The sequence below is a fragment of the Liolophura sinensis genome, chromosome 3 (assembly GCF_032854445.1).
Source record: "Liolophura sinensis isolate JHLJ2023 chromosome 3, CUHK_Ljap_v2, whole genome shotgun sequence".
Lineage (NCBI taxonomy): Eukaryota > Metazoa > Mollusca > Polyplacophora > Chitonida > Chitonidae > Liolophura > Liolophura sinensis.
In genome coordinates, this window is record NC_088297.1 from 8,673,171 (window position 1) to 8,688,788 (window position 15,618).

At 40.0% G+C, this 15,618-nt stretch overlaps 1 protein-coding gene across 1 annotated transcript in view; it reads right to left on the minus strand.

The window, feature by feature from the left end:
• Nucleotides 1–14,827: 14,827 nt before the first annotated feature.
• The window catches only part of LOC135463543 (uncharacterized), a 46,573-nt gene continuing 45,782 nt past the window's right edge, over nt 14,828–15,618 (minus strand). The window contains exon 3 of the mRNA XM_064740802.1: nt 14,828–15,046. Coding sequence (XP_064596872.1) covers nt 14,853–15,046 — 194 coding nt within the window. The 3' untranslated portion in view covers nt 14,828–14,852. The remainder of the gene's footprint in view (nt 15,047–15,618) is intronic.

Genomic DNA, 15,618 nt, shown 5'->3' on the forward strand with positions numbered 1-15,618 from the left:
TTACCACAGGACATTAGGGATCCTTGCAACAGATGGAAATTCTGGGACAGTTATGTTACCTGTACTTATTTAATGTGAATTCTGCCCCATAGATTGATTTTACAGAGACCTGAATAAAGGCCACTAGCCAAAACAAATAGACTATAGCAACTTAATCTCCGCAATGAATGTGGTTGGCATTGAATTGTAAGGATTACAAAATAACAATATCAAAAATTTCGGGCTTTAAAATAAATAAAGATAATAATTAGAGAAAATATTCTCTCAACAGCTTATGGCCCTTCTGAATTCTGGCAATTACGTTACCTGTACTCATTTAAAAGTGAATTCTGCCTCACAGATTTACTTGCCAATCAACATACAGAACTAACACCTGTTTCAGCCCCGCCCACTACCACAAAAGGTTTTCCAGAAAAGGACAGCTCATGGCTGAGAGGTCCCTTACGGAGACCAGGCCCAGGTGAGTCCGAGTGTTTCTGTCCCAGTTACATACCCCCCCCCCCCACCCCCACACCACACACACACCCCACCCCGACTCAATAATGCTTGCTGCCGTGGTACAAGTGAAATATTTTTGAATACGGCGTAAAACCCTAAATAAAATAAATAAATAAACAATTTGTGTGGGAACCTAAGTTTTTCTTCTGTGAAAACAACAAAACAAACCTTACAGCTTACACTTACCGTTAGTAACTCGTATTTTATCATTTAGAGTTGTAAAGACCGTCACAGACTCAAACGGTTTGAGCATTGGTTCTCTTCCTCGGTCAGGCCTTTGGGAGATGAAGTGTCGTGTTCGAATTTTATTTGTAAGACTGATTGTGATTTTACCACAGGACATTAGGGATCCTTGCAACAGATGGAAATTCTGGGACAGTTATGTTACCTGTACTTATTTAATGTGAATTCTGCCCCATAGATTGATTTTACAGAGACCTGAATAAAGGCCACTAGCCAAACCAAATAGACTATAGCAACTTAATCTCCGCAATGAATGTGCTTGGCATTGAACTGTAAGGATTACAAAATAACAATATCAAAAATTTCGGGCTTTAAAATAAATAAAGATAATAATTAGAGAAAACATTCTCTCAACAGCTTATGGCCCTTCTGAATTCTGGCAATTACGTTACCTGTACTCATTTAAAAGTGAATTCTGCCTCCCAGATTTACTTGCCAATCAACATACAGACCTAACACCTGTTTCAGCCCCGCCCACTACCACAAAAGGTTTTCCAGAAAAGGACAGCTCATGGCTGAGGGGTTCCCTGCGGAGACCAGGCCCAGGTGAGTCCGAGTGTTTCTGTCATTCAATATGATTGATTCACCTAAACGCTAAGTACTTAATCCGAATTTTGTAGCGAATATGATTGACATTCCAGATAGCTGAATTTGGTATAGAATATAGTAACTTTATTTCCGCAATGAATGTGGTTGGCATGGAATTCTAAGGAATACAAAATGACCATTTTAAAATACCCTTAAAGTGAAAGATAGGGGCTGACTAATATTTATATCCACTGAAAGACTGTCATTCAAAGTATCTTAAACCTGCAATAATTATTGTTTTAGATTTTTTTCAACCCCAGTAAAATTTTATTGAAACTTCGTCGTCGTTACCTTTACCGAGAGCAAGGTGACATGACGTTTACTATAGCTCTCTAACGTTAAAGGTATTTTCCGTATAATAGTTTAAGCAGTAGCCTATCGCAGATGAGAGTTGTTGACTTTGGCGATGTAGGTCCAAGCGGTAAATATAGTTCTCTCAAAAATTGGACATACTGGAAGAATATTTCCTCCACTGCTTGCACTGCTGATACAGTAGGTGTAAACTGTATGACTTACAAGGAATTCCAGAAACCCAGTGTATTTCGGGTTAAAGTCGTATCCTCCAGATGGTTTATGCTGATGATTTTAACCCCTATTAAGTTACAAAATTACAACAGGATTGTAGTATAACTAGATTCCTGCTCAAATCAGAAACATACGGAGATAACTCTAAGCACCACCGAGACTGATCTAGGCATTCGAATATCGCTGGATTTTATGCTTCAATATTGTAGCCGTGGCTTTTAAGATGAAAGCAGTGCTGACCTAGTTATCGCGGACGTGAGAGAAAGCACCTGGGCTTGAACACGGCGTTTCAATAATTTTTCTCTACTTTATAAAAGAAAACTGAAGATAGCATGTATTGCATAAGGGAAAGACGAAAGTGCAAAATTTGAATTCTTACCTTGTACGGTAATAAATTCAGAGAAAAGAAATTATATCCTGAGATTTGATTAATTTTAAGCGTTGCTCGATGAGATGCCGTCTTCTCACTCCCATAAACCTTCGGCACCCCTAATGAAGTTTGCACTGACCCTGATATTTGTTATTTGAAAACTGCTAATTAAACGCTAACATGAACAGCAAAGAAATGTATTCAGGGAGATAAATGCGGTTTGGGCCGAGACGGTATGCTACTGTCTGACATAATTTGTGATACTGTCGTTGAATGTTACACGGCTTGTAAATCAACTGGTTTTAAGTCTGTGGTGGTGCTTAAATGATCCAGACTTGCGCCCCAAAATTTTGTGAAATGATCCTTCGGCTACACGTAACTAAATCGTTGTAAATGATCTCAAAATGATGTCTTATGCAGTTCTTATCATGTGTTATCATTTGTCACGTCATATCTTAGGCCGCATGGGTGCAAACATGAATATCCCCTGTTTTTTTTATTTAAGTGGTGTTTTAGGCTAACACGATATAACCACAATATTCTTTTGACAGTTTATCGCCCTACGTAGTTCTTGTAATTATGTTACCTGTACTCATTTAAATGTGAATTCCACCCCATAGATTTACCTGCCAATCAACATACAGATCCAACCCCTGTCTCAGCCCCGCCCACTACCATAAGTAGTTTTCCAGAAAAGGATAGGTCATGGCTGAGAGGTCCCTTAAGGAGAGCAGGCCCAGGTGAGTCCGAGTGTTTCCATCATTTAATTTCTCACTGATTTATCTAGACACCTAGTACTTACTCACTTGCGTGCATACCTGTGCTGTGGTCGTGGATTTCCGCTTGGCACTGCCCAGCACTCCCCCCCCCCCCCACCCCTTCCCTCCCCCTTCCAAATAATGCTGCCTGCCGTGGTACAAGTGAGATATTTTTCAACGAAATATCATACGACAAATGTAGATAAAAAATTGTCGTAGGTCGTTTTGTGAAACTAGACCCTGATCCGGATTCTGAGAAATTTCATATTTTTCTGCTTGACGGACTTTTTCCAGTTTTTCTTCACGCTTGATTCAGTCAGTGATTGTCAGATGTCGCATTAGATCTGATTAATATTTAAAAACAAAATCTTTGTTTTGGAAGAGCTGACAGTCATTGGCGATCAGGACACCACGTCTGTGATGGAGATCACGCCCTCGCAACCGCTGCCCATAACCACGCCCTCGCAATCGCTGCCTATAACCACGCCCTCGCAACCGCTGCCTATAACCACGCCCTCGCAACCGCTGCCTATAACCACGATCAAGGATTTTCCTAAGAAAGACACTTCTTTGTTGAGGATTGCGTTACAACGACCCAAACACGGTCAGCCATTTCAATCCTTCTCTCTTGCGGCTTTTAATTATGAAGGGGAATATAAATATTAAATTATGTAAACTTTTAATATTGGATGTTCATTTATTTGGATTTTTTGTTTTTTTTCTTTATCAACATTCAAAAAGACTCCATCAATATGTCAGCTCATTGTAACCTAATAGTCAGTAGTTTAACACTGCCACCATTAAGGCGGTCAAAAGAGCTTCTGCCCAAGAGTTTTACCTGAATTTTATCTTGTCTTCTTTTCAGAGCCTTCCGATGGTGAAACAGGTAATCACGTGACCAACACCACAGCAGAGACTTCCGCTCAGTGAAAGGCGATCCAAACGAACCGTGTGAAATCGAACCACATGAACTGTGTGAAATCACAATATTCACTGCTGTATAAGTTTCCTGAAGGGATCTTTTAACTCCGATTTGTGCGGTGAAACATCTCGGCTGTTTTTAGGCGTAGGGTCCTCAAACTCACACCTACCTGCGGATGGTCGTGGGTCTCCCCCGAACTCTGCACGGTTCCCTTCCACCATAATGCTGGTCGCCCTCGTATAAGTGAAAGTTTCTTGAGTACGGCGTAAAACAATCAAATAAATAAATAAATCAAACCCACACAAAGTATGCACAATGACCTGAAGTTGTGCAGTGTGAGATTATTTTTTTCACAATTTGATCTGTTTTAGGAGTTATCTACTCTTGCGCATAGTTGTGGTATATTTATATTTTCTGGAGGGGAGAGAGGAGGGACGAGGTCGATATACATCATTATAATCTCTGATTGCTTTCTTGTTTTTGTTCCTATATTTGTTTAGTTAATTTAGAATATGTGCTTACAGATACAGATGAAGAGCGAAAAAACAAAACTTTTGAAGTGGCATCGTACTATTCATAGTACACACAAATAACATAAATAACCTGCCGATGGTCGTGGGTTTTCCCCGGCTCTGTCCGATTGCCTCCATCCATAATGCTAATCGCCGTTGTTGAATATGGCGTTACACTCCAATCAAATAAAAATATAAATAAATAACAAAAACAGAAGAGGTCATAGTGATGAACGCTGAAGAACTTCGGAAGAAGTCTGTGATGAGGCAGAGAAATTTATATTCATAATGGGACAATCATCACACAGTGCTTAGACAATAACGTTATTCCTACTGGGACAATCATCACACAGTGCTTAGACAATAACGTTATTCATAATGGGCCAATCAACACACAATGCTTAGACAATAACGTTATTCATAATGGGCCAATCAACACACAATGCTTAGGCAATAACGTTATTCATAATGGGCCAATCAACACACAAAGCTTAGACAATAACGTTATTCCTACTGGGACAATCATCACACAGTGCTTAGACAATAACGTTATTCATAATGGGCCAATCAACACACAAAGCTTAGACAATAACGTTATTCATAATGGGCCAATCAACACACAATGCTTAGACAATAGCGTTATTCATAATGGGCCAATCAACACACAATGCTTAGACAATAACGTTATTCATAATGGGCCAATCAACACACAATGCTTAGACAATAACGTTATTGATATTGGGACAATCATCGAGCAATGCTTAGACAATAACGTTATTCATACCGGGACAATCAACACACAATGCTTAGACAATAACGTTATTCATACCGGGACAATCATCACACAATGCTTGGACAAAAACGTTATTGATAATGGGACAATCGTCATACAATGGAAGACAATAAAGTCCTTCATAATGCAACAACAACCACACAATGTTTACACAAGAAAGTCATTCATAATAGGACAATCACCACACAATGGTAACACAATAAAGTCCTTCATAATGGGACACTCACCACATAATGTTTAAAAATCAAAGTCCTTCATAATGGGACAATCACGACATAATGCTTGGACAATACAGTTATTCTTAAAGGGACAATCAAGACACAGTGGTAAGACAATAGAGTAATTCCTAACTACACTACAGAGACCCCGCAGAGGGGTGGCAGGAGCAGGACATATGTTTGTTTTTGTGCTTACAGATGCTCCTCTCTTCCAGCTTTGAACTATTTTCGTTTTTTTATGATCGTGTCTGGGATATGTACAATTGTGCCCCCCCCCCCCCCCACCCCCCCCCCCCCCACCACCCACCAACCCTGCCTTCTTGGTCTGATCTTTCCAAGGTGGCTTGTACCCCTTGGAAGAAAAACATTGTTATTCCCAGTAAAGTATTTCAGCAAAGTACAAAAACGCACATGGTGTACGCTTTTGTTCAACAGACTAAGCTATGAATATATTTACTTTGTCTATTTGCATGTTGCTAAGTTATTCTTATTACGGTATATAATAAGTTGTTTTTGACTTTTGTGTTTTGTCTTGTTGATCAAGGAATGCGTCGTTGTGATTTGCCTGACAAATAAATAAAGACAAATTTGTTCTACATGTGTTGTAATAAACAAATTCTTACTATATTTTTCAAACCCCTTGCGCTCTCAGAGTGATTGATTTTATGAAACTTGGAATGAAAAGACACGTGCGAGTTGGTGTGTGTGCGTGCGTCCGGTAATAGGCGAGAACTCTTTGCGGGCAGCAGCATTAAGTTTAGTGTTTTATTGTGTGACTCCCAACCACTGGTTGCTGTTGTTGGTTTAACCCTGATCTTGGATAGATAATTTGACCGATCGTTTTATTCCGGGTGCCTCGTAAGTGGCGACGCTCATAGGAGCAGTCTGCCCAATTGTGCGTTTGAAGACGACCACCTGTCTCCCGCCAATGTAGTCTGCAACTCTGACCGTCAGACGTATGAACGTTAGCCAGTAACTTGCCAAAAGCCCGTGGTTCATCCCGCTTTTCTCCCTGCCATACCGGAGATGTTTGGCAAAAAATTCATATTCGTTAACTGAGTAAAATTTTCTCTGTTTGCCAACATTAGTTCAAATTGGCGTCTTCCAAAACGTAACAGACTTGTGCATGCAGGTACTAGTAATAGTGATTAAGGAATGCAAAGTTTGAAAAAGTCACGAAAGCGATTTGGATACTAATTTTATGAACTTATTTACCGATTTTGAACAGTTACAAGTGCACAGAGGAGACTGATATTTAGTGAAAGGCAGTAAGTTTGCCTGTCCTAAAATGATAGCAAAAATTCGATTTGATTTGTACTGATCGACTTTTTGCCCCAAAATCTGCGGCATAGGTAGTACGTGTGTTTTAGAGCGACCCTCCGATGCCTTCGATGACAGTGAGCGGTCGACGACTCTCGTGTGACCGCTTGAGCAGTGTAAACTTCCACTGAAGGTCATTAATCTTCCACCAGTATAGTGTGCATAGCTGCTTTCGTCACGTGTGGGAACTGGCACACCAGTTTACTTCATTACTAGAATGGCGTTTATAAGCAACAGTCAAATAAATCAAAGCTCAAAGTGAAGCCCTGAGTAGGCTATGGGGAAAGGTCAAGCCATGAGTAGGCTATGGGGAAAGGTGAAGCCATGAGTAGGCTATGGGGAAAGGTGAAGCCATGAGTAGGCTATGGGGAAGGGTGAAGCCATGAGTAGGCTATGGGGAAAGGTCAAGCCATGAGTAGGCTATGGGGAAAGGTCAAGCCATGAGTAGGCTATGGGGAAAGGTGAAGCCATGAGTAGGCTATGTGGAAAGGTGAAGCCATGAGTAGGCTATGGGGAAAGGTCAAGCCATGAGTAGGCTATGGGGAAAGGTCAAGCCATGAGTAGGCTATGGGGAGAGGTGAAGCCATGAGTAGGCTATGGGGAAAGGTGAAGCCATGAGTAGGCTATGTGGAAAGGTGAAGCCATGAGTAGGCTATGGGGAAAGGTCAAGCCATGAGTAGGCTATGGGGAAAGGTCAAGCCATGAGTAGGCTATGGGGAAAGGTGAAGCCATGAGTAGGCTATGGGGAAGGGTGAAGCCATGAGTAGGCTATGGGGAAAGGTGAAGCCATGAGTAGGCTATGGGGAAAGGTGAAGCCATGAGTAGGCTATGGGGAAAGGGTGAAGCCATGAGTAGGCTATGGGGAAAGGTGAAGCCATGAATAGGCTATGGGGAAAGGTGAAGCCATGAGTAGGCTATGGGCAAAGGTGAAGCCATGAGTAGGCTATGGGGAAAGGGTGAAGCCATGAGTAGGCTATGGGGAAAGGTGAAGCTATGAGTAGGCTATGGGGAAAGGTCAAGCCATGAGTAGGCTATGGGGAAAGGTCAAGCCATGAGTAGGCTATGGGGAAAGGTCAAGCCATGAGTAGGCTATGGGGAAAGGTCAAGCCATGAGTAGGCTATGGGGAAAGGTGAAGCCATGAATAGGCTATGGGGAAAGGTGAAGCCATGAGTAGGCTATGGGGAAAGGGTGAAGCCATGAGTAGGCTATGGGGAAAGGTGAAGCCATGAGTAGGCTATGGGGAAAGGTGAAGCCATGAGTAGGCTATGGGGAAAGGGTGAAGCCATGAGTAGGCTATGGGGAAAGGTCAAGCCATGAGTAGGCTATGGGGAAAGGGTGAAGCCATGAGTAGGCTATGGGGAAAGGTCAAGCCATGAGTAGGCTATGGGGAAAGGTCAAGCCATGAGTAGGCTATGGGGAAAGGTGAAGCCATGAGTAGGCTATGGGGAAAGGTCAAGCCATGAGTAGGCTATGGGGAAAGGTCAAGCCATGAGTAGGCTATGGGGGAAAGGGTGAAGCCATGAGTAGGCTATGGGGAAAGGTGAAGCCATGAGTAGGCTATGAGGAAAGGTGAAGCCATGAGTAGGCTATGGGGAAAGGTGAAGCCATGAGTAGGCTATGGGGAAAGGTGAAGCCATGAGTAGGCTATGGTATGAAGCATCCGTCACATATTACAGTAAACGAAACAGATTTATTGATTTATTTATTTGATCGGTGTTTTACGCCATACTCAAGAATATTTCATTTATACGACGGCGGCCAGCATTACGGTGGGCACAGCACGGCGGAAACCCACGACCATCCCCAGGCTGCTGACAGACGAAACGGATTGAGAAAGCATAATCTAGGTGGCCTATGACAGGACATCGAAGCTCTATGATGTAGTGAGATTTGTTATTTTTGTCTTTACGTTATGACGCCATTCAAGTTTATCAATGCAACAAACAAGTGAGTCAGTGAAAGTTGGAATCGAACTTGCGACCTGCCTGGTAAAAGCTACTGTGTCTCGCAGCAACCCTTTACATGTCCCGGTCAGACACTCGCTTCCTCACTTAAATGCAGCAAACGCGATGACGACCCTCACAGACCAGTACTTGATCCAGATGCTGCCTCACGGGAAGACCACACATGACGACCCACTCAGATACAGTGACCTGACATCGGATAGAGCAGTGCTTGATCAAGGTGCTGCCTCACGGGAACATAACACATGACTACCCATGCCTGGAATACTTCGCCCAAGTGACCCATGCTTTTGTTTAAAGAGCAAACTGAATTCAAAAATTACTGAAAGTGGTTTTATTAGACGTTTTAATCGCTACATACGAACAGATGAGAAAAAAATACCTTTTTATACAAAATCACTCAAAAGGAAGTATATACCAGATTAACAATAATCAGAAAAGCATATTCTGACACATGTTAGCTAAAAGCGATCTCCAATAAAATTTTACCCAGAAATAAAAGCTTTTGGTGTACCGCACTATATAACATTAACAGTGTAAGTGGACCTACCGAAACAGATGTGTCCTGTAACTTGTTACCACTCCTGTACATGTGTTCTATAACTTTTTCGTAATACTAAACATGTAGTCGATAACTTGTTCGTAGTTCTAAACAGGTGGCCTGTAACTTGTTCTCACTCCTAGCATGTGTGACTTGTTCACAATTCTAAACAGATGGCCTGTAACTTGTTCTCACTCCTAGCTTGTGGCCTGTAACTTGTTCGCAATCCTAAACGCGTGACCTGTAACAGGTTCTCAGTACTACAAGTGTTTTGCTCAGTGACAAAAAAAAAAGGCCCGGTTGGTACTATTTGTACATTTACCACTAAATGTTCAAAATCTCCTGATTAATGTTGGCTTGCGGCTTTCATGCCAATTGGTTTGTAGACCAAGCGCGTTGAAGCCAAAAAAAAAAAAAAAAAAAAAAAAAAAAGAAAACCGTGGACATGCGATTTTAGTCGTATGCTTCAAATCAGGCAAATTGTATTGCAAAAGTGGCACTGAACATATTGTGTGGTATACCAGTCGTATTGAACATGTTGTGTGGCATATCAGTCGTATTGAACACGTTGTGTGATATATCTGTCGTATTGAACACGTTGTGTGATATATCAGTCGTATTGAACATGCTGTGTGATATATCAGTCGTACTGAACATGTCATACTTAATACGCGTTATTTCACAAACCGTATTGAACATGTTGTGTGGTATATCAGTCGTATATTAGTCGTATTGAACATGTCATATTTCATACGCGTTATTTAACAAATCCTATTGAACATATTTTGTGGTATATCAGCCCAATTGAACATGTTGTGTGGTTTATCAGTCGTACTGAACATGCATTATTTCATACGCGTTATTTAACCAATCGTATTGAACTAGTCCATCCTATAAATCACACAAAAACCACTTAACAGTTTTCATATAGCGTACAGTGCACAAAATTACTGCCGTAGTGTTCATAAAAAACTGTACTAGCTTCATGTACAGCGATATGGATCGACTGAAATAAACTTCTTCACCGAAACACATCAACAAATCAAATAATTCCTTCATGGAAACACCCATTTGGCGCCAAAATTAGAACTGAATAAAAGAAACCGGTTATACTTTTTTCCAGCAGGCTGTACCTTGCGAATATTTCGAATGATCTCAAATATCGCACAAAATAGGTCACGCGCATGAATATCAGGGTAATGCTGTACAAAAATAGGGCTAGTAAGTGTGATAGATACGAGATTATTGGTCACAATGTTAGAAACACGAATACAGGCCTTGTCTTTCGTGAGAAGAATCCACAGTGATATACGTATCATCTTGGGTACAGACGGACGAGACCTTTGGAAACCCACAACGCGCACGCGCCTAATCTATATATTTGATTGCTTCATTACTTACGACAATACTTATATAATTTCACGTGGGATTAGAAAACATTAGTTTGGGTGTCGTCGTGTATTTACAAAAACGTGTGGGTAAATGTTTAAAAACAAGTTTAAAACAAGACATAACCCTGGCATTAGTTACAAAACGTACGATGTGAGTGAATATGATTGCACATTGCTAGAGGGAAGACATATGGAGGGCCGAACGGCACGAGATTTGGCGAGATTTGGCGAGAATTTGTCGAGCGACAAGGTATGTGATCACATGATACTTCTGCAACAGAGACAGAAAACCTGGGAGACAACTGCAAGTTCTTGATGGGTCTAAATTTTAAAAATAGGGCAATCGCAAACTCCGGCCTGCATGGTGTGTTAATCTACGTATTTATATATATTGGTACGACTTAAATTATTGATAGGCACGTAACCAAACACTTGAAACTGACAACTTCTATGTACACATCAACTTAGCTGGAAATCACCAGTTTCCCGTCAAAATTGGTTCTCTAAGAAGGCCAATAAGAACTGTCAACTTGCAACGCCTTAATCATTATTGAATATTTGTTTGCAAAATCCAATACTTTAATCGTACAATCAATGGTAAATGGTACCAAAGGAACTTGCGTAAAAAACCGAAAAAAAGAAGGGCAATGAATATAGATGACGGAATTAATGAACCACACAAACTGCTCGGGGAAAGTCGCCAGACAGCTAATAACAACATATGTTAAGTTATGGAATGAAAACTTTGAAACAAAAAGTTTTCTGAAGTAATCGGACAGTCTTTTGGGGAAATGATGGAAGGTCACATAGCACCATGATAGAGTGTACGTATATAGCGGTGCGGATACTGTGTATAAAAATCACAGCATGACACTACAACGTAAAACAAGAGTGAAAAACACATAGGAGTAAAGGTACGAGTTCACAATGTCACATCAAAAATGCCATATACGTGTTATAGATTCTTTCTCATCCTACAATTGTCTTCGACTCCTGCTGGGTCATTTTCCAGCTATGAAAAGAATCTATTTGCATGACGTCAGAGATGTTCGGTTGTGACATGGATATGACGTATATATAATCTTACATTCGTAAAATATAAAGCGATAGGATTGGTTTGGTTGGCAAATTTGAAGATGACATCATAATGAGAGAGCTTTTATATACATGTTTTAGACACATTCATCATATAAGAGGAAAGGTATTTATATTTAATACACAGTCCTAATGAATATAGCCACTCCACACCTTGTAAATGTACATGTGCGCAAACAACTTCAGTTATGTCTGTTGGAAGTGACTCGAGCTTACAACACACAGCAGAATGAAGCATAACTCATTTTAAACGCAGCTCTTCAAAAGGTAAGAACAAATGTGTTTGAAAAGGTACGAATTTCAGTGATCAGCATTGCGTATGTCAAAGCCAATGATTGTTTACATGGTTCAGTTTCAGTTCAACAGAAAATATGACGTATATTTATTTACACCATGTGATATTATGCAATAAAACATAACTAATGGGGAAAAAATTCTCCAGCGAAAATATAACCGCGTGACAAGAGAAGACATTAGTTGTAACAAAGAACACATTGATATAGCCTCAACATAGATAACGCAATGGTTTGCTCTTACTTATTACAAGTATCGCCAAAAAAAAATTGAGAAGTTACTCATATCGCTGACCTAAAAAAATTCCCTGCTACTAAAACTAAAAGTTTCTATACGGAAACGATATCTTTTATTTCTCCCAAAAGAATATAGCTACAAAAACCACAAATACAGACGAAGTTGTCCACGAAAGATACTAGTTAAAACATAAATGGCATTTCACAAACAAATGCGCATATACGAATACCCCTTGTTATAATACAAGTCACATTTTTTTGCAAAAACTGCCTTTGATGAAGATTTCAACGATCTTTAAAACCATTTAGGAACAAAACAGAGCACCAGACAGGCCAACGATGGCAAGACATTAACAGTGTGACGTTATTCTATAAAAAAATACATTTAGTAAAATACATGGCTTACGAAAACAACAACGTTTATTTCGTTCTTGTGTAACATTTGTTAACGAGATGTTGTTTGTGCGTGGCGAAAGTGACAGTGGCATGTGAAAGTGGGGGTGGATGAAGGTGGGAGAGGGATGGTTGAGTTTGAGTGGGGGTGGAGTTGGGGGAGGGGTGAAGTGTGAAGTGCCAAGTTAAAGTTAAAAGAATAGCCGTCTGATTTCGTGTCTATATATATATATATATATATATATATATATATATATATATATATATATATATATATATATATGTATATATATATAGACAGAGAAGGAGAGGGGGAGGGAGAGAGGGAGAGAGATGCATAAAGAATGGTTAATAAATCTTCCAGAAATTGACTCGCTCTTAAGACAGGTAGCTTCGAGGAAAGGTATTTATTTTTGTCAACGGTAAAGTGATGTGCTTATCTGGTCACTACCGCACGCTACGCTACTCGTGCAAACGGGATGTCCGTTACATTATGTAATTAGTGTACCCTTTAGCATTATGCCCAATAAATATGAGGGAAATATATGTGAATATGCTTCAAATTGGCCATTCCAACAATGGCGTGACTACAGCTTGGTTACCTAAGAGCGGAGAGGCCACATGCAGCTTACAAGATGGCGCATGGACTGCTGAGTACTGTTACGTCCATCGGGATTGATGCAAGCTGTTTACCGCAGTCACAGTAAAAGTTATGAGCTCTCATTAAGTTTGATTCTTTCCATATAGAATGTATCTGTTTATTTCATCAAAATTTCCCGCGAGTTTTTATCCTTTTAAACATGTTTTATGCTTTTAAGTATGTTTATTCCAGTGAAATAATTTGAAAAAAAAAAAAGCAAAACAATGCTGATTTCTATTATATTGTATCAGAGCAGAATTAACCAGATTCCAATTTTCCCATTGGTTCTCTCTAAGGCGTAGCATAACGGAAGTGACGTCACTATGTTACACGCTTATTAACTCCAAAACTCATTTGAAAGATAAATGATCATGCTGTATAATTGAGTAGACATAAAAATCATCGTCTTATGGCCATTAAAGTGACAAACGTTATGTTAGAAAAAGGAAATCGTCGACCTACTCTTAAAGCGTATTGAAAAATTTGTAAGCGGTATACACACCTTTGACTACACGAGTACCATGGACACTTTTTTTCTTTTTTTTTTACTTTGATATAGCAATAGGTGAAACAAAAACCAATATTATTCAAACGCGGATATTAACGTCCATATATTAATGTACGACCGATGAATAAAAGATGATCGCCCCCCCCCACCAAAAAAAAAGAGAAAAAAAACACACAAATTAAATGAAATGAAATTAAATGACTCGTCAAGGTTGTCTGAGTCCGACTCCCCCGCCCCTTCACCCTCCCCCCCCACCCCCCCACATACTCAAATTTATTAATCGTGTAAGAATAATGGCCATAGGTAAATCTCAAGATCTATTTGTTTAGATTATCCACTCACTCATACACACGCATACATTTTGAACCAGTGTCAAGCTACGTAGATTTTAAATATATGAATATGGCACCCGCACTCGGCATTCGGAGATTAAATATGCGTTATTGTTGTTGTCACGATTTAGGCTCTGCGTTGCTATGTCACATTCCAGAACATAATCCAGAAATTCTCTAATTAAGAGTGCCAGACTATAAGATAAGGCTTACCTTGAGTTTTCCAGCTTATGATGTGTTTATTTATGTATATGAGTATGCAAGTACTGGAGTTATTGCATTTTCAGCAAAATTGTTCCCTTCAAGTCTTTGTTTGCTTGTTTCCCAGAATTGTTGATCTTTGCTGAAAACGAGTTCACTGATTGCTGTTGTAAAAATATTTCCGCAGTCCTGACGATTTTGTTCCCCATCGCTAGACGGACAAATAATATGGGTACGTCAGCGAGCTGATATATATATATCTGCCTGTATCATAATCTATTATTTTCTACACATCACACAATCCATTTAGAAATTCCATTTTCAAGTTAATATTTTTAGCTACTAAAATTTGTATGATCAGATTAAGTACATATATAAATGTGTATGAAACAGTTCGTAATTTTTGTTTTGATTTGTTTTGTTTTTTTTGTTTGTTTTTTTTTCGTCAGTTATACACAGTAGCCGCTCTGGGCCTTTTTCTACTGCTGTTGTTATTGTTGTTGTTGTTGCTATACGCCTGGTCGTCGTTTACAATCACAGGCGTACATCGTCGAGGTAAGCAGAATGAGAGCGGCAGATACCACGCCCAACCAAAAGGACCAGCCAAACTTCCGGCCCATGTTCATTTTCAGCCCAATGTTCACTCCATATTCGGAGTTCGCCTTGGCGCCATACACAATTATAGCGATACCAATGCACAGAACTGAAAAGAGAAGGAAAAGAAATCCTAAAGAAAAAGGTACAAGCAAACAAATTTAAAAAGCGTCATTTATGTATTCATTTATTCATTTAGCTGGTGTTTTACATCGTACTCAAGAATATTTCATTTATACGACGGCGCCCAGTATTTTGGAGGGTGGGAATCGGCCAGTGAGGACACCCACGACCACTCGCAGGTTGCAGGCAGGCGTTCTCAGGAATGGAATCTCGGAAAGAAATCCGACACAGGCTGGACTTGAATTGACAACGGTAAAGCATAACATAAAAACGTCATAATCAGGCACAACACAGACACAAAAAACACAACAAAATTGAGGTGATCCAAATTATTGAGTGGCGGGTGACATTACGAGGTAACATCTTAAACTGGAGGTTGTTTGGCAAAATAACTTCGAAGCGTGTTGAAACACTCGAGGTAAAGTTAAGAATGTTTTTCAATATTATGCCACAGAAGAGAAGAAAACTCCCGTTCATGGACAGTGGCTGTATGCGTATGTGTAAGAAGGTACATGTGGCCATAACGCGATGACGTCATCACTTGATCTATAATGGCGA